This window comes from Zootoca vivipara, chromosome 1, assembly GCF_963506605.1.
Source record: "Zootoca vivipara chromosome 1, rZooViv1.1, whole genome shotgun sequence".
Lineage (NCBI taxonomy): Eukaryota > Metazoa > Chordata > Lepidosauria > Squamata > Lacertidae > Zootoca > Zootoca vivipara.
Window position 1 is genome coordinate 117,057,151 of NC_083276.1, and position 21,340 is coordinate 117,078,490.

General features: G+C 44.0%; 1 protein-coding gene and 1 non-coding gene across 4 annotated transcripts in view; one reads left to right on the forward strand and one right to left on the reverse strand.

The window, feature by feature from the left end:
- METAP1D (methionyl aminopeptidase type 1D, mitochondrial) overlaps nt 1-21,340 on the reverse strand; it is a 102,239-nt gene that overhangs the window by 41,371 nt on the left and 39,528 nt on the right. Inside the window, exons 2-3 of one of the 3 annotated variants that reach the window (XM_035135296.2) lie at nt 16,393-16,562; nt 10,373-10,522 (exon numbers count right to left, since the gene is read on the reverse strand). In XM_035135296.2, coding sequence (XP_034991187.2) covers nt 10,373-10,522; nt 16,393-16,562 — 320 coding nt within the window. The remainder of the gene's footprint in view (nt 1-10,372; nt 10,523-16,392; nt 16,563-21,340) is intronic. The other 2 variants (XM_060281118.1, XM_035135303.2) reach the window with 2 other exon arrangements.
- On the forward strand, nt 5,860-5,933 carry TRNAT-GGU (transfer RNA threonine (anticodon GGU)). The gene has a single exon. It is a non-coding gene; the product is annotated as a tRNA-Thr (tRNA).

Here is a 21,340-nt window from a genome sequence, read left to right on the forward strand (position 1 = left end):
TCTAGACTGAATTTCTGAAATGCATTAGACACAGTTGCATTCACACATCACTCAGTCTAAGCCGTGCTTTGGCGCTATGCCGTGGCGTAGCGTGTGGGGCGGTTGCCCCGGGTGCAAAATTGTTAGGGGGCACAAAATTTCAACACCCAGTGCTGCCTCAATACAGCTGCACGCTTCTGTTGCTGGGATTTGTTGGAAATGGCTTTTCCATGTGAACCAGGAAGTGACCTCTCCAGACAACAGAACTGTGAGCATTTTCACCCCTCCCATTCTGAAAATCTGGTGATATCTGCTGTTGGGAGGGAACAGTTAGGAATTGTTACTTTGTTGTTTTTCATTCCTGACTCTGCTCTCTGCTGTGTGCTGTGTGCAGTTTAATATCTTCTGTAGACAAGATGGCTAAGTGAGAGGCTGTAACACTCACAAAGCCAGATCTGTAAATATGCAGTAGTTAATAGAAATAAATGAGGAATGTTTTGAAACCTCTACAAATGCTTCTGCTGTTTACTGCTGATTTGGTGCTCATAAAGCCCAGTTATGAGTCCATGATTCCCGGGTGTATGCTGAAGGTGTTCCAGACGTCCTGCCCAGGCATAGGGGCCTAAGAAGACCTGGACAGATCCTGGCATTTACCCACATATGGTAGCAGGCGGATGGTTGCTGGTAGCAGACTGGTGGTTGCAGATGGCTATTGATGGTTGGATAATTGGATGTTTCTGATCCATTTCCATCTGATGCTGCACATCGGAGTTGAGCTGTGAGCTGAAGCTGTTTTTCAAGCTGCTGTTTGATTTACAGAAAGGTATGTTGCTGGCTGCCAGGAAGACAGCAGAGACGCTTTTCCAGTTTGCCTGTTAATTGTGCTGAGTGGGGAGAGAAGTTGCTGAGAGAGTCAAGAGTATTTGGGGTGCATGAAGGGAAGTGTCTTGCTGTTAACTAAACACAGGCATGGCTTCTGCACATTCTGGCCAGATGTCTCTATCTTTTCCTCTCCTTACACCAGAGACCTATCCTACATGGCAGGTCAAAATGAAAGCACTTTTACAAAGGGAAAAGCTTTACCATATTATAGAAGATGACCCCCCTAATGAGGATGATGATGGATGGCCAGCGTGGCATGAGGCAGACATGAGAGCCAGGGGGACAATTATTCTGAGTGTCCAGGACCAGTTGTTGGTCAACTTGGAGAACCAGCAGACTGCACGGGCTGTTTGGAATAAACTTCGAGATATGCATCTAAGACAAAATGCAGGATCCAGTGTGCTTTTCTTTAAAAAGCTGTGTAGGCTGGAATTGCAGAAAGATGGTGATTTGCCCAGCCATCTAGCCCAATTAAAACGTCTCAGACAGGATCTTGTCCAGCGAGACTTAAATATTTCAGAAGCTGTTTTTGCAATGCTTATCATAAACAGTTTGGATGAATCTTATGATGCTGTAGCTGCTCAATTGTCGTCTTTGCCCAATGACCGTCTAACAGAAGATTATGTGTCTAGCGTGCTCTTGAATGAGTGGGATCGCAGACAGACTGCTAGAGAAAGCAGGGACAAGGCTGTTGGAAATGCCTACAAGCCTTCAACAGGGGAAAGTGAAAGTGTTGCAAAAGCTCTTAAAATGCGCCGCTGTTTTTCTTGCGGAGAGGTCGGCCATTTTAAAAATCAGTGTAAAAACTCTTCAAAGAAGAAGGGCAACTTCAAAGGCAAAGGGGGAGGAGGCCGAAAACCCCAAGGGCCAGCTGCATCAAAGGCTTTGATTTCACGCAGTTCTAATCAACTCACACGTTCTGTTTTTGTTGTCGACTCAGGAGCCACAAGGCACGTGGCCAATGATAAAAATCTCTTTCTTCATCTTGAGAAACAGGGAGGAGCAATTCATCAAGCGGATGGAACGACTATTAAAAGTTTGGCTCAGGGAACGGTTTCTTTGCAGAGCCTTAATGCAACAGTTAAAAATGTTATGTATGCTCCTCATTTGCAGGATAATCTCTTGAGTGTTTCTCAGCTAGACGCTCAAGGATTTAAAGTGGTGTTTGCAAACTCTCGGTGTGAAATTCTTCGAGACAACAAACTCATTCTTTATGCTAAGTGTGTTGATGGTTTATATGTATTGCCTTTTGTTACAGGTACAGCTGCTGGAGCAACTAAAGAAACTGAAAAGGCGTGCTGTAATATATCAGTAGATAAGAATGAGAAATTGCATAACCATTGTATTCATGATTATCATCGTTTGTTTGGTCATTTGCATTTCCAGGCAGTAGGTAAAATGCAAAATATGGTTGAGGGCATGAAAGTTCAAAAGTGTCCTTATCATATGAAATGTGTCTCATGTGCAGAGAACAAAATTAAGCAAGCTCCCAAAGGTACAAAATCTGGGAGGGAGGTTAAGAAACCTTATGAGATTGTGCATGCAGACTTGGTTGGACCTCTAGCGCTCTCTAGAGGAAACTCATGTTATTTTTTGGTTCTGATAGATGCCTATTCTAGATATGTTTGGGTCTATATGTTACAAAAGAAGTCTGAAGCCTTCTCTAAGTTTCAAAAATTTTGTGCATGGCTCAGGAATGTTCACGATGAGCATGTACGTTGTCTTTTCACTGACAGGGGTGGAGAATTTTGTTCAGAACAGTTTGAAAACTTTACTGCAGAACAGGGCATAGAGCACATGACTGCCACGCCCAGATCTCCATGGCAGAATGGTTTATGTGAAAGAGTAAACCAGACCTTGCAACAAGGAATTAAAACTCTGTTGCATGATTCAGGCCTACCCAACCCCTTCTGGGCTGAAGCTCTATCGTGTTTCACCTATATTTACAACCGCAGGTATCAATCAGCCATTGATTGCACCCCATACGAAATGCTGTTCAAAAGGAAACCGTTTGTAAAACATTTAAAAATTTTCGGTTCTGAAGTTTGGGTGCACACTCTGCAAGGTGACAAACTGAGCAAATCTGGTCAACATGGCATTTTTCTAGGTTATGAAAAAGGTTCCTATCGTGTGCTGATGACAGACACAAACACAATTAGGCTGACCAGAAGCATGGATTGTAATCCAAAATGGGACAAAGTTGGCATTTTTCAATGTCATCCCATTTCAGATGATGAGGTGGTGAAACCAATTAACAAAGAGGCAAAACCTGTAATTGATGCTGATGGTAGCACAGATTCTGACACTGATACAGATGATCAGAATGAAAAGACCTCTTTTAAGAAATCAGATGGGTCTGACACTGATCTAGAGGTAGAATCTTTGCCAGATACAGGTCACCATTCTCCCAAGGAGGAGGAACCAGACCCAGAGGATCCCAGAGTATTGCGTAGATCTGAGAGAACTACCAAGGGACAAGCACCTAAACGATTTTCTAAAGAATTTGCTAAAGCTGCTATTTCAGATATGGCTGCCACTAGCAATCCAAACTCAGTTTTTGAACCAACTAACTACAAAGAGGTTCAAAATTTACCTGAAAAAGATGCTGAACCTTGGCTTAACGCCATGAAAGCTGAATTGAATTCCCTAAAGCAAAATGACACGTGGGAATTGGTTCCAGCAGAACCAGGCATGAAACTTGTAGACAGCAGGTGGATTTACAAAACCAAGACTGATCAGACTGGTAAAGTGGTCAGATATAAAGCCAGATTAGTTGCACGTGGTTTTTCTCAAGTTCCTGATCAGGACTATCATGAGACATATTCACCGACAGTCAAATTTGAGACAGTTAGGCTGTTGATGAAAATTGCTGCAGAAGAGGGCATGACCATATCTCATCACGACGTAAATACTGCGTTTTTGTACGGAATTCTCAATGAGAGTATTTACATGTCACCGCCAGACGGAGTGCAGATAAAAAAGGGAATGGTGTGTAAATTAAAAAAATCCCTGTATGGTCTAAAACAAAGTGCTCGATGCTGGCACACTAAGCTGACAGAAGTGCTGTTTTCCTTAGGTTTCCAGCAAGGAAAGGCTGATTCTTGTGTTTTTGTTAAAGAATCTAACCAGCACAAATTGTACTGCATTTGTTTTGTGGATGATATTTTGTTTTTCTGGAAGGATGCAAATATTTACAAAACCACTCTTGCAAAACTGCAAAAGCATTTTGATATGAAAGACCTAGGGGAAGTCAGCAATTATCTCTCACTGGAAGTAGAGAGAAATAAGCAAGGTGATGTTTTGCTGCATCAATCACGTAAGATCAATGATGTGATTGAAAAATTAAATCTGACAGATGCCAATTCTGTAGACACCCCCATGGTCACAGGGTACCAACATGATACTAATGCTAATGTTTTTCCTGACACTACATTGTTCAGAAGTGTTTTGGGTAAACTTAGTTTTATAGCAAGGTGCACAAGACCAGACATTGCTGTTAGCGTAAATTTGCTCAGCAGATATGTAAATCAACCTACAGTGCAAGACTGGAAGGCACTGAAACGCATAGTTAGGTATTTAAAAGGCACTATGCATTACAGGTTGAAGCTTACTAGCCAAAAATCTGGAGGTCTTGAGATCTATGCCGATGCCAGTTTTGGTAGTGATACAACTGATGGCAAGAGCACCTCAGGTGTGTGTTATTTGTACAATCAGTGCCTATTTGATTGGTCTTGTAAGAAACAGGCAACAATAAGCATGAGTTCATGTGAAGCAGAACTCAACGCTTTAAATTTTTCCCTCATGAATGTAGAGTGGTTGTTGCAACTATGTGAGGATATGAGAGTAAAAATTTGTTGTCCAGTTCAAGTTTATCAGGACAACAAAGCCTGCATAGAACTAATCCATTCAGAAGGGTGCAAGCAAAGAACAAAACATTTGCTAATCAAATTGCACCGTGCCAGAGAATGCATTCAGAAAGGAGTTGTAAAAGTCTCATATATGCCAGGGAAAGAAATACCTGCTGATGCTTTGACTAAAGCTGTTAATAAGGAACAACTTGGTATATATGTAAAGAAATTGCTTTTGTGCTAGATTTTCATAATGGTCAGAATGAAAAGGGGGAGGTTGTGAGCATTTTCACCCCTCCCATTCTGAAAATCTGGTGATATCTGCTGTTGGGAGGGAACAGTTAGGAATTGTTACTTTGTTGTTTTTCATTCCTGACTCTGCTCTCTGCTGTGTGCTGTGTGCAGTTTAATATCTTCTGTAGACAAGATGGCTAAGTGAGAGGCTGTAACACTCACAAAGCCAGATCTGTAAATATGCAGTAGTTAATAGAAATAAATGAGGAATGTTTTGAAACCTCTACAAATGCTTCTGCTGTTTACTGCTGATTTGGTGCTCATAAAGCCCAGTTATGAGTCCATGATTCCCGGGTGTATGCTGAAGGTGTTCCAGACGTCCTGCCCAGGCATAGGGGCCTAAGAAGACCTGGACAGATCCTGGCATTTACCCACAAGAACAACTCTTCTTTTCTTATCTCTGCGACTGTGATCTCCTGGGTGATGCAGAGGCCATTAGGCTGTTGAATGTGCATGCATACTCCGTCAGTTTCCTTCCTTCCTTCCCTCCCACCCCACCCCCTCCGTGCGGGCCTGGGCCCTGGCAACCCATGCTACGCCCCTGGCAGCATGTGGATGAGTCAGAATAGGCAGTAGCAAGTGTCCGCATGCGCACTCCCCTCTTCTCTTCCTGCTGGCTAAGAGGACTTCTCCAGAGTATAGTTTCAAATTTTAAGAATCCCAACTTAGTGTTGTGTTCAAACCTGATTTAAAGCTAGTTTAGCAAGCCAGCTTCATAACCCATGGGTTTGAAGTTGGCTTGTTAGAAAACAGAGTTATTTTTCTCCCCTCTTCCCATGTTCAGCCTGTACTCAACATTGATGTTTTCACCTTTGGAAGATCAGCAAAATGTGTCAAAACCACCCTTTCACGATCAGCCTGGATAGCTCAGTTGGTTAGAGCATGGTGCTGGTAACGACAAGGTTGCAGGTTCGATCCCTGTATGGGACAGCTGCTTATTTGGACTAGATGATCCTTGGGGTCCCTTCCAACTCTGATCTATGTATTTTCTTTTATCATTAAAACATATTTCTCCTTGGGCCTCTTCATTCATATCTTTTGCTTTTTGCTTTGGTACCCAAACCAGGTGCGGACACCATGTTCTTGTTCTTTGCCCTGGCTCCCATTTCCCTGTAATCTTCACTAGAAACTTATTTGGCTTATATTTAAAGCTCATTATGCTCCTGCTATATCTTCTCTCTACGCCGCCTTCATATCTTCACGGCAGTCCCGATCCCCATCTCTTGTTGCACCATATTGAGTGCCCTTGAATCTGTTGGCAGTAACTCCACAGGGTCTGCCCAAACACAATCAGCTGAACAGGCATTTCTATTTTTATAATCTTCAAGAGAGCTTCTGCAAATGAGAGATCAGGCCCACCGGTTGCATCTTCTACCACAGGGTCCCTTTCCCATGAAGACCAATGAAACACAAACTGCAAGATTATTCGTCACAAGTCTGCTACACTAAGAAGGAGGCCTGCAATTTCAGAGATTGGACTAGAGGGCCTTTTGGTCCATGGATTTTTATATATTCATTATGGCCACAGATGTAACAGATTCTCCAGTCTGCAATCTGGGAATGGTGTCCTCATCAGGGCCAGCTCTACAATTAGAGCAGCTGCCTCAGGCAACAGATTTTGGGTGTCATGAAAGAGCAGCAAACTGCTAAGTCATTTAATTTCTGATTATAGTATAATTACTGCCAGGAAGGGGGGAAAGTGCTTGTGGGATTTTCTGGCTCAAGTGCCAGAATAACTCAGCCAGCCCTGAGTATTATGCGACTTGACTTGGGTTGGCTGTGCCCCTCAGTTTACACTTAAACCGGTGTCAACACGACTTGCAATCTGACACTGTTACGGGGGTTGTTTTGTTTTTAATGCTATAATGCATTTATATTTACGTTTCTAATTTGTTGTAAAGTGCTTGGAGGCCTTCCGATAACAAGTGACTAACAAGTCTAAATAACAATCATAGGTCTTACTCCTGAGTAGGGATGCACAAGATGGTAGCCTTCGTGCTACTGGTATTAACCCTGCCTGCTCGAAAAAGGAAGTCATGATAAGTTCAATGGGATTTACACAGTGTACACAAGATACCTTTAAAGCATGTCTCTCCCCAAAATAACCCTTGAAGCAGGGCCGGCCCTACGGCCAGGCTGGGTGGCGCAGGGCGCCATGGTGCCGGCCCGCCAGGGGGCGCATCGCAGCTGTGCCCGCCGGCCGCTCTTCCGCACAGCAGCGCCCTCGGCAGTAGCGCTGTGCGCTGAGCCCACCCGTCGCACAGCAGCGCCTTCGGCAGCCGCGCTGCGCCTGCCCGCCCGTCGCGCTGTGAAACGGGGGAGACCGCCGGAGGGATCCGTTGCACCACGACGCCAGAGGTGCTTAAGACGGCCCTGCCTGAAAGATGCAGTTTATCATGGTGCTGGGAGCTGTAGCTCTGTGAGGTGTAAACTAGTTGGATGGGAGGGGAAAACATGTGCTTTAAACACATATTTGTTGTTGTTTTGTTGTTTAGTCGTGTCCGACTCCTCGTGACCCCATGGACCAGAACACGCCAGGCACTCCTGTCTTCCACTGCTTCCCGCAGTTTGGTTAAACTCATGTTCGTAGCTGTCCAACCATCTCGTCCTCTGTTGTCCTCTTCTCCTAGTGCCCTCCATCTTTTCCAACATCAGGGTCTTTTCCAGGAAGCCTTCTCTTCTCAGGAGGTGGCCAAAGTATTAGAGCCTCAGCTTCAGGATCTGTCCTTCCAGTGAGCACTCAGGGCTGATTTCCTTCAGAATGGATAGGTTTGATCTTCTTGCAGTCCATGGGACTCTCAAGAGTCTCCTCCAGCACCATAATTCAAAAGCATCAATTCTTCGGCGATCAGCCTTCACTATGATTATTGTATAATTACTGCCAGGAAGGGAGGAAAGTGCTTGTGGGATTTTAATGCACACATATAGTGTGCATTAAATGTATGTTGTAGTACACGACTTATTCCCAGGGGAGTATGCATAAGACTGAAGCATAACTGTGTTATTTTCAAGAGGTGACTAAAGGTAAAGGTAAAGGTACCCCTGACCATTAGGTCCAGACGCAGACGACTCTGGGGTTGCGGCGCTCATCTCGCTCTATAGGCTGAGGGAGCCGGTGTTTGTCCGCAGACAGCTTCCGGGTCCTGTGGCCAGCATGACTAAGTCACTTCTGACGAACCAGAGCAGTGCACGGAAATGCTGTTTACCTTCCTGCCGGAGTGGTACCTATTTATCTACTTGCACTTTGACGTGCTTTCGAAATGCTAGATTGGCAGGAGCTGGGACCGAACAACGGGAGCTCACCCCGTCGCGGGGATTCGAACCACCGACCTTCTGATCAGCAAGCTCTAGGCTCTGTGGTTTAGACCACAGCGCCACCCGCATCCCAGAGGTGACTAAAGTTGGGTGCAAATGTCTGGCTGAATAATTCACTGAAACCCACTAAAGAACCAAAACTGACTTCCAAAAATACAGTCTGTATCGAAGTGATGTTGACATGGCACTGCGTTAATCCAAGCAGTATAACAAAAAATATTTATAAAGGGGAAATATTAATATTATTAATTAATATAATCAATTAATATTAATATTATTAATCTTATTAATTTGAGTGGACTAAAATATTTTAAAATAAAAACATACAGACATGCACAGACTGTATAAATTGTTCTCAGAAATATACTGTACTTTCCTGTGTATAAGGTCTTTTTACTTTAAAATAAGGTTAAAAATCTGGGGGACGTCTTATACACGGATAGTACATATGCCCATTTTCTAAATTTGGGGTCCCCAAAAGCAGGGGGCGTCTTATACATGGGGGCATCTTATACACGGAAAAATACGGTAGTTAAGCTTACTCACTCGTTTCCATAGTGCCCGAAGCAACATGGAAGGCACTTGTGCTCATGCATGGAGAAGCTCACCAATTTCATTTCTACCCCAGCTGCAGCTTCCAGAGCTATGTTGCATGATCTGCTGGAAGTTCCCTGAACTTCAGAAGTTGCTTTTTTGGGGGGAGGGGGGCAGGGAAATGCTGCTGCAAAGAGCACACATGGGAAACCCCATGTGGTTCTTTGAATCTAACCTCCTGGAATTAATATGCGCAGAAGGACAAAGTTACAGCTCAGCTAATTATACTATTTCCCAGTGGGCTATAGTGAAATCTGAACAGTGCAATTCTATACACCTCTACTTGGAAGCAAGTCCCACTGGGCTCAGTCTATATCTTCTTTTGCTATACTCCTCCCCAGTAGTCTCTCCATGCAACCAAAATTCTATGTCCTATTTTTTAGGGCAGATTTATTTATTTATTTAAGCAAAATACCCTCCATTTGCCAAGTTCTTGCAAAAAGTTCTTCATAATGCTCTTCTCTTAATAAAAGGGAAGCAAACAACTTTAAAATATCCTAGAGAGACATGAAAGCACAGCAAGTGCTCCGGACATTTTGCCACGGCCTGCTTTATAAATGAGTTTGAAGCTCAAAATATGCCTGTTTAAGGCATAGAAATGGGAGGCAGAAGCAGTAAAATCGCTAAGAAAGGAGTGAGCAGCCCATTCCAATTTACATAAATGCACAGCTGAAAATTAGCAAGTATGAACAAAGGGATTTTGCTTTGTGACTAAACAATGCAGAATCTCATGTGACTTAGGACAAACATATGCAACATGGCATGTTGGAATATATATATTCAAGTAAATTGTATGTCAAACCCTAATTAAATGCTATTAGGGTTACATGTAGAGCTACAAGTGCTTTATTTACATAGCATCTAATACGTTATACACACGCCTGGTGGAAACTAGAATCCAAAGACCTTTTCTTCATTCATACAGACAAGCTCCTAGTCCCCATTTTTCCAGCTGTCAAAAAAGTTAAGTTTTCCATATTCTCCTTACATGCATGGATCTTAGTCCACCTTTCTGGAATTAGGCAACACGAATAATAATATTTTTATTTTTTTAAGTACCCTTTTGAGATACAATCAGGCAAAAGCTTTTTTTAAGGTGTAATGTTCTATTATGTTTTTATATATGCTAGAAGCCGCCCAGAGTGGCTGGGGCAACCCAGTCAGATGGGCAGGGTACAAATAATAAGTTGTTGTTGTTGTTGTTGTTGTTGTTGTTGTTGTTGTTGTTGTTAAACAAATGTTCTCAGCATATCTGCTTAGCTGAAACGATTCATTCTGAATTTAGGGTTCTTTTAATGCAGATTTAGAGCTGAGAGCACAACTCTCTTTTCACTATTTCAGCAAACTTTTATTATTATTTTTTAAAAAAAGGATATTTCAATACAAACCGAGAATGGCGTAACTCAAAACATGCCGAATGAAAAAGGCGAGGACTGGCCAAGCCTCCATGTGGCGGTTACCTTTAAACTCTTCCCAGCTAGAAGCAGGACATGACGGGCCAGTTGACAAGCCTGACGAAGCCCTTGAATCTGATCTTCGTTCTTAATTTCTATGTAGTCTCCCCAGCTTGGTACAATGCCTGTCGTCACATAGTCTGGTTTCTTTATGTGCTTGGGAGGGGGGGCGAAAGGATTGAAAATGGAAGATCAGAAAGAAAAAAAAGAGGATGACAATGGGATCATTTTCTCAGATAGAGCCTCCTGCTTCATGGCAGCTTGCCCTTTCGTTCGCCCTAGCGACCTTCCTAAGCCATCAGGGCAAACCCTCAAGGCTGCCTCAGTGTTTCTGCCACTGCCCTTTTGAACTTAACGTTGTCCGTTGCCAGCAACTCTTGATAGTCTGTTAACCTTACAGCATTGAAAATTCAAAATACCGCAGCTGCTTTCCACTATGAGGCTTAAAACTATCAGAAGGCTCCTCAAAGAAGCCAAACCGGCTCCCGTTTCGCCGCCCCGTTTTTTTAAAAAACAACGGTGCTGTGTTTTCGGACAAAACCCAGCGAAATCGTTCGGTTTCTTCGTGGCTATAGGAGAAATCGAGGGGGAGGAATGCCAGCTTTTTAAAATATAAGCCACAACCCACCCCACCCACCCACCCAAAACACAGGTGGGAATTCTGTGGAAAAGATTAATAATAATAATAATAATAATAATAATAATAATAATAATGTATTGAATTTATATACCACCCTATACCCGGAGGTCTCAGGGTGGTTCACAAAACAAAATCAAAATATAAAACCACAAAATATATAATCGAAATAAAAACAACAACCCAATAATCCCCAAATTCAGGGGGGTGACTCCAAATTCGGGCAACTCTTTACTTAATTGCTTCGCTGGACTTTACTACACAACCGCACACAGTCACACCTCATGTTACGGACGCTTCAGGTTACGTGTTTTCGGGTAGCGGACTGCGGGAAACCCGGAAGTACCGGAACAGGTTACTTCCGGATTTCACCGCTCACGCATGCACAGAAGCACTAAATATATTAAAACATAATAAAACATTAAACATTTTTTTAAAACTTCCCTATACAGGATTGCCTTCAGACAGCTCAGGGGTCGGATAACTCCATACCCTCCAACATTCCGGGATCAAATCGGAAACTGGGATGGCTTCTCTAAGATGTCCCTGGAAAATAGGGACACTTGGAGGGTCTGTGATAGCAACTTCGTACTTTTTTTTAATTAAAAAAATTATTCATTTAAAATATTTTAGTCCGCTTACAAATGCTGCCCATGGCCTTCCCGGAGTGACTTATGATATTAAAGAACAAAAGAAATGAAAATTAAAAAATCCCTGCTCATGCTGGGAAGAAAAGAACCACAAACTCCGGTTCAGCATTACAGCTGACACAGACATCGTGGTTTGTTTTGCTCCCAACAAACCATAATCTGTAGTCAAGGTTCGTTTTTGGACCGTGATATTGCCACCCACTCTTTCCCACCCCTGTACAGTGGTCCCTCGCTTAACGAATGCCCTGCTTAATGAAATTTCCGCTTAACGAAAGGATTTTTCGAGCAGAGGTTGCCTCGCTAGACGAATTCGTTTTATGAAAAATTCATCTAGTGAATCGCGGTTTCCCATAGGAATGCATTGAAATTCAATTAATGCATTCCTATGGGCAAAAAAATATTCAAAAAAATATTCAATGCATTCCTACGGGATTTGCTAGACGAATTTTTCGTTATAAGAAAAATTCAGGAATATCCTGAACTGACAGCACACCGTTTGTATCTTTGCAATGTTGTGAACGGGCAAAAGAATAACCTTGGGAACTGGCTATTTATAGATGGAGATATTCTAGGATTGTGGATTTTATTGTTGCTAGAGAAAGTAGAAGAGTGCGTTAATTAATGAATAAATAAAAAAGGTGTGGGCCCTGGCAGTGAATACAATTAGGCTTGGACCCCCGGGCAAACCCTTGTTCAGATTTTACGTTACCCTGCAGGCTTTGCTTCATCCGTTTGAAGCTATTTGCTCTCCAGGGACGTTTAGTGCAAGGCACGCTCTCTTCCTGCGTAGTGCTGCAGTTTGGATATGTGGCTTTACCTGCGGGGCGGGCGGGACTGGGGTGCACTGTTAGTCTTGACTTTGGACAGAGGGTGAGGCCTATTTCTCAATGAAGTGGTAAGCCTGTGACCGGGCTTCTGTTGCCTCTACATAGACAGCAAGCCTGTCGGGATAAAGGCTAGGCTAGAACTCTTCTCTCCAACATGCTAGTTTTATATAAATAGGGTTTTTGTTTTTTTGTACGGAGGAACATTCAATCATATGATTTATCAATCTCCAGCCTTAAACTGTAGAGTCCAGACATTCTATATAAATCAAGGGTGGAGAATCGCAGGCCGACAGGCCATTCTTGACTTGCCAGAGGTTCTAGTTTTGCCTACAAAGGCACTTCGCCAACACCATGCCCACTGAAGATGCCGGCAACAGACAGACAACACGGTAATGTTAGCAAAACAATGAAAAGGTAAACAACCGTGAAGTGCAAATATTTAAATGTATATGCACCAACAACCTTCACCTATGCAAAGAGATTCAAAAATGTGTACAAAATCTCATGCTCGAAGTCTTAAAAGTCCGGTATAAAGTGCAATAATCAAGTGCTACGATGTATCGTGCGTTCTTATCTCTTCCGACGGGCGGCTAGCTTCTTCCCCGTTTCACAGGAATGGTTTCCTCAGGGGGCGGACTCTTTCTAAGGTTCATGTGTAAAAGCTTAACAAGACTACCGAAGCTCACAATTCTCAAAGAATCTTTATTATCGGACTTGATTATTGCACTTTACACTGGACTTTTAAGACTTCGAGCATGAGATTTTGTACAGTACACATTTTCGAATCTCTTTGTATATGTGAAGGTTGTTGGTGCATATACATTTAAATATTTGCACTTCACGGTTGTTTATCTTTTCATTGTTCCACCTGAAGATGCCAGCTGCTGGGCAGGAAGACAGGGGTCCAATCTTGCCCTGCCTGCATGCCCTGTTCCCAGCATGAAACAGTATCATGCTGTAGAGGCAGTAGGATGCAATCTCCACACATCAGCTGATCAGCAGAGATTAAGACCTGCTCAAAAGCACTGTTTGCAGCAGCTCACATGCTTTTCTTGGAAGTGGGTAGGCGGCAGTGGCTGCCACTGGCTCACAGAAGAGCACGAGCATCTTCAAATACTTCTTTTGAGAAGCACTTTAAGGCAACTCCTGTGTTCCTGTTTCAGCTGAAGTGCGAGGGCTGCATTTCATTTCAAGGAAAATGGGGAGGGATGCTTCAAACAGCACTTTTGCAACGCAGCCCTAAGCAGATTTGCTCTCAGTGGATGTGAAGGGAGAGCCATCCTGCAAAGCACTGAGCTTGGGTGTAACAAGAGGGATCTCTCTCATGCAACCAAGCCCAGTGCTATGCAGGATCACTGCCCCCCCACCCCCACCCCCGCTGCCCGTCACCAGCTAATGCAAGTGAGAGCAATCCTTCTTGGTGCAGGTGTGCAAAATAGTTCTCTTACACACCCAGACTCAGCGCCAAGCAGGATCCCCACCACCCCACACCATGTTGAGAAGGGAAGGCGATCCATACGTCCTGAAAATGGCGTCCAGGGGATCTTTCGGAACTTAGCAAAATCTGGGGAAACTTGGACATATAGCAACAGGGGTGATTTCTTGCCAAAATAATGATTTCTTTCTCAGCGTGGGCCTCCCTCCCTGGTGCCCTTGGATGTTGCGCTCTGTCTCTCTCTCTCTGGATTCAGCTATACAGCTGCAAATAAAATGTTTTAAGTGTGTTTTAAGTGCAATATACAATGTGATGCTAGATGGCGATTTCTTTGATCTGCATCACTGAAGGCATTTCAGAAAACAGGCAAGCTTCCTGGTTCCACAATCTCTGCAAACCAGTTTTTGGCATTTCATCTGGCACCACATTTATAGATAAATTAATGCACCTGTGCTACTACTCACCCCTGAGATTTCTGAAAACATCTAAGACATTACAATTCCCACCATCCCTGATCACTGGTCCTGTTAGCCAGGGATCATGGGAGTTGTAGGCCAAAATATCTGGAGGGCCGCAGTTTGGGGATGCCTGATCTAAGATGTAGATACTAATTTACTTTCCAGAATTCAGAGCTTGCATAACAGAAGCTAGTAGTATCCAGAGGAAGCAATGTTAGACTTGGGATATTGATATTATAAAAGGGAGGACTCTAGGACCCTGTCAGAGCCCTCATGTCTCCTTCCCACAGCCCAGTACCTCCTTACCTGGTTTTGGGAAGGCAGTGCAAGGGCTGCAGGGGTATGTGTGTCAAATGTTGCCAAGGGCTGCCCCCCAAAAGGCTCCAAGGGCCAATTGCGGCCCCTGGGCTGCGTGTTGTACCGCCCTGCCCTAGCATGTGGGTAAAAGCAGGACAAGCCCCACCCCAAACATTCCCCATGTGCCAGCTCCATTTCCAACCTTCAGGTGTTGAGCTCGAAGGTCTGAAGGGAGGATCTAACCGTGTCATACCCGGTTTCCCCGAAAATAAGCCATACCCATAAAATAAGCCGCAGCAGGATTTCAAAGCATTTGTGCAATATAAGCCATACCCCGAAAATAAGCAATAGTGATAGGCTCAGTTCTGGAGGGCGCCAAGGAAGAGGCAAGGCTGGATGCGTAATTAAAAAATAAGACATCCCCTGAAAATAAGCCATAGTGTGTCTTCTTGAGGAAAAATAAATATATGACAGTGGCTTATTTTGGGGGAAACACGGTAGGAGTTCCCAATCATGGGGAGGCTTCTAAATGCATTTACTCGGAAACTGCAACTAATCCAGAATGCTAGACTGGCGACTGGGAACAGCTGCCAGGACCATACAACACTGGTCCTAAAGGATCTCTACACAGGTTCCCAGTACATTTTCAAGCACAATTCAAAGTGTTGGTGCTGTCCTTTAAAGCCCTAAACGGCCTTGGTCCAGTATACCTGAAGGAGCGTTTCCACCCCCATCATTCAGCCCGGACAGTGAGGTCCAGCTCCGAGGGCCTTCTGGCAGTTCCCTCACTGTGAGAACTGAGGTTGCAGGGAACCAGGCAGAGGGCCTTCTCGGTAGTGGCGCCCTCCCTGTGGAACGCCCTCCCATCAAATGTCAATGAAATAACCAAACAACTTTTAGAAGACATCTGAAGGCAGCTTTGTATCTGGAAGTTTTTAATGTTTTATGATGTTTTTATATGTGTCGGAAGCTGCCCAGATGGGCGGGGTATAAATAACGGCATAGTTAAATGAGAGTAAGCCCTATGGAAACCAATGGGACTCGTTCTGAGTAAATACCGCATATGACTGGACAACGTGTATGTCAAAACTATGAAATAGCTTGAGTTACTACTTTCAGTGAACACTGAAATTTAAAAACGGCAACCTCAACCCATACTTTCCAGGTTGCCTTTTAAAATACACCATCTCTGTATTCCAAGAAGCTACTTTCAGCAAGTAACAGGAAGGTTTACTTGATAAGATACATAGCAGGGCAGCTCACTGACCTTTTAATAAGCCTTTCAGTTTTTAGGTGGAAGCAAATAAACAAAGCTGGAGATAGACAGCAATGTTTTTTTAACTTTGCTATTTTTAAAACGTACAGTGATTCCCTCCCCTCGAGTGCAGTCAATTCACATTGACTTGACTTCTAACCAATTGCAAAATATCTTTCTTTTTTTTTAAACAACGAGACTAACAAAACAAAACAAAAAGCGCATTTGGGTTTGCAGCAGCTGAAGGAGCATCAGATTTAAACTGGCTGAGAAATTGATTTGGTGCTGTCTTTAGCATAGCAGGGAGCAGGGAACTTGGCGCACCAGCGTTCCGATATCAAATCTCAGCCCTGGTAACAAAACCATGATTCAAACTCCCAGCTGTCAAGGATGAATGTACTTGATCACTCGTGCGGTCAACCTTTATATTGACTGGAAAAAGGATCAGATAATAGAAATTACAGTACCTTAGGAACTGGATGAGCCGGAGAAACCATAGCTGGCCAGACTATGCTATAGGGAACACTTCTTTGTCTCCGGAAAAAGAGATATCTTCTTTGCTGAATGCTTGACTGCTTGTGTAAGTAGATATGATCAACTGATGAACAGAAAAGTCGCTGACGGCCAGTCGTGCAACCTGTGGATATAGATATATATAATATCTACATAAAAGGAATGATTAAATAGCATTTTACGGCGGCATTACTAAGTTACAATCATACTGAAAATACCAATGAAACCCACAACAAAACCCTATGCCCTCTAGAAATTTCTGCTTTGCTAAATCTTTTCGAGTGCAGCTTATTTACACTCACATAAGAGTTTTTGCTGGGAGGGATGTCAGTATCTTCTATCTAGTATAATAATAATAATAATAATAATAATAATAATAATAATAATAATACCACCCCACCCATCTGGCTAGGTTGCCCCAGCCACTTTGGGTGGCTTCCAATGCATATTAAAACATTATAACATCAAACATTATAAACATCCCGATACAGGGCTGCCTTAAGGTGTCTTCTAAAAGTTGCGTAGTTCTTTATCTCCTTGACATCTGATGGGAGGGCAGGCATCACTACTGAGAAGGCCCTCTGCCTGGTTCCCTGTAACCTCACTTCTCACAGAGAGGGAACTGCCAGAAGGCCCTCGGAGCTTGACCTCAGTGTCCGGGCTGAACGATGGGGCTGGAGATGCTCCTTAGGATGTTTAGGGCTTTAAAAGTCAGCACCAACACTTTGAATTGTGCTTGGAAACTTTGGGCTGGAGATGTTCCTTCGGGTAAACTGGGCCTAACTCCAGAATAGAAGGTTATCTAACCTTTTCAGCAGGCAGTCCCATATCAAAGAGGATTATAGCTTACTATCAGACACATTAGAATGCACCCAGAAAGGGAGAGCTGCAAAAGTCCTCCATAGTTTCCAGACAACTGTTCTTAACATGGAACCCAGTTAGTTCCTGGTGGTGATGCACCAGTTTCCCACCTCCCTGCTAATTTATCCAGGCTAATCAAAACTAATGTATGGAAGTACTTTCCCCCCTATGGTCATGGTTAAACAAGGAGCCTTATCTGGTAGGTTTCCTTTCTTTGATGAGTAGTGATTTCCTTCTTACTGACAATCATAGTTGGTCTCTAAGGTGCTGCTGAAAGGAATTTATTGATTTGTTTTGTTTTGTTTCGACTACGTCAGTCCTTCTTACTGGACACTTCTTACTCATTTATTCATATAATCATTGTTGGATGGCCCACGAGGGTCATCTAGTCCAACCCCCTGCAATGCAGGAATCCTTTGCCCAACGTGGGGCTCGAACCCGCAACCCTGAGGTTAAGACTCCCATGTTCTGTTGACTGGGCTATCCCGGCAGTTGTATTACATATCTTCAACATAAATATATCTCACTTTCATTCATCCTTTGCACGCATGTTATACACAGGACATCTGTATAACATGGTCATACAATTTTATAGAAAATGGACACATTATGGTTTGTTATATCGAATTCTACCACTCCACCCCCAACAACAAAGGGAGAGGGCGGAGTTTGGGGGAAGGAATAGCAAGGCCTGAATGAATGGTAAAAGTAAGAGTGATTTGGTTACATGCACACCACACATTTAAGGCACTGGGAACTGTAGTTTGTTAAGGGTGCCAGGAACGGGAGCTCTTTGGAAACTGAAGCTTCCAGGATTCTTTGGAGGAAGCCATGGCTGTTAAACTGCTATAAATGCACTTTAAATGTTATTTGCTAAAAATGTATGGAGAGAGAGAGAGAAAGAGAGAGAGAGTTTTAGAAAATGTTGGGGGGAAATTTGTCTCTGTTTTTTTGGTTCTACCTGTTTCCCCCGCCCCCTACAAAATACAGCCTTTGTAGCTATGGTACAGACATTTTCCCTCACATTTGTAAAATATTTGGCTTCTTTTATACTCTCCCCCCCCAACCCTTAGTATTCCATAGAACATGTGAAATGCAGACGCCTGTCCTTCGCCCATTTATTTTAATTAGAACAGTGGGGCACTCCTTTCAGGAGCCCAAAAATTACAGAACAAAAGCCCTGGCTGAATAGGAGCTGCCATTTTAAGAATTTCTGCAGGGTTCATAATGTTCTTTCCAGATTTTGACAAGTGGCAAGTAAGCGAAAATTGCTTAGATTTGTATAGCACCTCAAGGGACAACAGAGGCCCAACACATTACCAGCAACTTTCTCCTCTCCATTATCCCAGAAGTATAGTATATGGACTAATGGCGCAGGGACACAGAGGGATGACTTAAATCCAGCTCTCGCAGACGAGCCTGAAATATACTGAGCGCGCTCTGTCTGGTAATTAGGGGGGGGGGCGAGGGCTACCTCTTGTGTGGTTCGGAGAGATTTTGCAAGGGCTGCTATGTCGTGGAGGGACTTGTGTAAAAGGCAGTGAGCCCAACGGACTCATTTAAACACCTGTCCTGAACATGTGCAACAGTTCACAGGTCTGCCAGGAAGCCAGAAGTAGATACATAATCACTCATGGAAAGATGCCCACATGAGCCATGGAAGAGAAACATAAGTAAAATAAAATAAAATCAAAATGAACCGCCAACCTTCTGATCGGGAAGCCCAAGAGGCTCAGTGGTTTAGACCACAGCGCCACCTGCGTCCCGGTGGAAGAAACACATATCAGCCCAAAGGCATTGCAGAGTGTAGCCCCAAATAAGTAAAACTTGGCACATACAATTACGAAGACATAAGGAGCTGTATTCAGCAGTGTAGTGCTCAAGGGAATCATCAATGCATGCAAGGGGACTTTCTATCCTGTCCCCTCCAAGCTGAGGCTCCCTCCTGGCTCCCCCATTTCAGTGTCTTTCATGTGGTCTTTGCTCCTCTGTCATGTATGGGAGAAGCTATATATATATTTTTAAAAAAGGTGTCTGAACATTCCGTCAGTGTGCCTGTAACCTAGGCTTAAGGGGCCATATGGCGAATAGCATTTATATCCCAGTTTCTAACACTGACTGCAACCAGCTTGGACATCCGTCTCTCTCTCTCTGCCCCCGGAGACTGGTGGCAGTGAGAAAGAAGAACGGCAAATGCCTGCCTGCTCGTTGGCTCTCTGCCTGGCAAGCAAGTGGGTGGCAGCAGCAATAAGGAGGGAGAAGAGGAGCAGCAGGAGCAATTAGTAACCGAGGGAGTCTTGCCAAACGGTCCTCCAAAACCTGGAGGCAGCACTGCCCAAGCTAATGCCAAAACCACTGTCTGGTCTCCCACCAGGACAACAGAAGCATCTTCCAGGGTGAGCTTTGCTCCTGCCATACTCTCCCACCTCTTCTTAATTGGGACTGCCTCTTCTAACCTCCTCTCTTCCATTCTCGTTGCTGCAACTATAGACCAGTCCCCTCTTGTGTACTCTGCACTAGAATAAAAAGTGGAATTATTACACACAGCAGCCCAAATTCTATGCTAATTCTCTCAGTTTGCATTATTTGTTCTGCTAACCATGGGTGGGGTAAAGCTATACTGTATATGACATACCAAGTTACTGCAGTAGAAAGCCCTGCTTAGATCTCTTAAGGACATAGAATCAGCTCTAGTGGATCAGAGCAAAGGCTGATCTAGTTCAGCATTTTACCCCCACAGTGCTAACCAGATGACTGCTAACCAGACAGCATCACTAGCCAAACTTTGACGCAATTCTCACCTCCCATTCACCCGGCATCCTCCTGGCATGTTTGTCAATGCCTGGCTTACCTTACAATGACCTCCCCAACCCAAAGAGGGATTATGCACCCTACATGTGCAAAAGAAGGCTGGCCACAAGGGTCCTAGTGTTGAATCTAGCAGTTTGGGATGCACACACTGGTTCTATTTTGACCCTACATTGAGAAACGACTGCCCAAGAGATATCTAGCATGGTCACCCCTGATGGTGCCTATCACCTGGTTGGAGGAGTCAGTACCGCTGGCTCCCATGAAGGAGTAGAGGGAGGCAGGGAAGCATCCCTCAAAATCAATTCTTGTCCACTCAGCTTTGTAGTGGTGTGTGCCTAACAATGGGATGCCTACACCATTGCCAACATACTGTGGATGTGATCTGCACTGGTGGATCTATGGCTGCTTGCTTCAGTACTGAAAGGTGCATATGTTACCTAACATCTATGCTGATGTTGTTTAGTCGTTCAGTCGTGTCGGACTCTTCGTGACTCCATGGACCAGAGCACGCCAGGCACTCCTGTCTTCCACTGCCTCCCGCAGTTTGGTCAGACTCATGTTCGTAGCTTCGAGAACACTGTCCAACCATCTCGTCCTCTGTCGTCCCCTTCTCCTTGTGCCCTCAATCTTTCCCAACATCAGGGTCTATTCCAGGGAGTCTTCTCTTCTCAGGAGGTGGCCAAAGTATTGGAGCCTCAGCTTCAGGATCTGTCCTTCCAGTGAGCACTCAGGGCTGATTTCCTTCAGAATGGATAGGTTTGATCTTCTTGCAGTCCATGGGACTCTCAAGAGTCTCCTCCAGCACCATAATTCAAAAGCATCAATTCTTCGGCGATCAGCCTTCTTGATGGTCCAGCTCTCACTTCCATACATCACTACTGGGAAAACCATAGCTTTAACTATCTGGAGCTTTGTTGGCAAGGTGTTGTCTCTGCTTTTTAAGATGCTGTCTAGGTTTGTCATTGCTTTTCTCCCAAGAAGCAGGAGTCTTTTAATTTCGTGACTGCTGTCACCATCTGCAGTGATCATGGAACCCAAGAAAGTAAAATCTCTCACTGCCTCCATTTCTTCCCCTTCTATTTGCCAGGAGGTGATGGGATCAGTGGCCATGATCTTAGTTTTTTTGAGGTTGAGCTTCAGACTATATTTTGCGCTATAGCAAATATGAATAAAAATATTCAGGCCCAGGCTGTGGTCTCATGCACGCTCACTTGCAACTGCGAGTAAGTT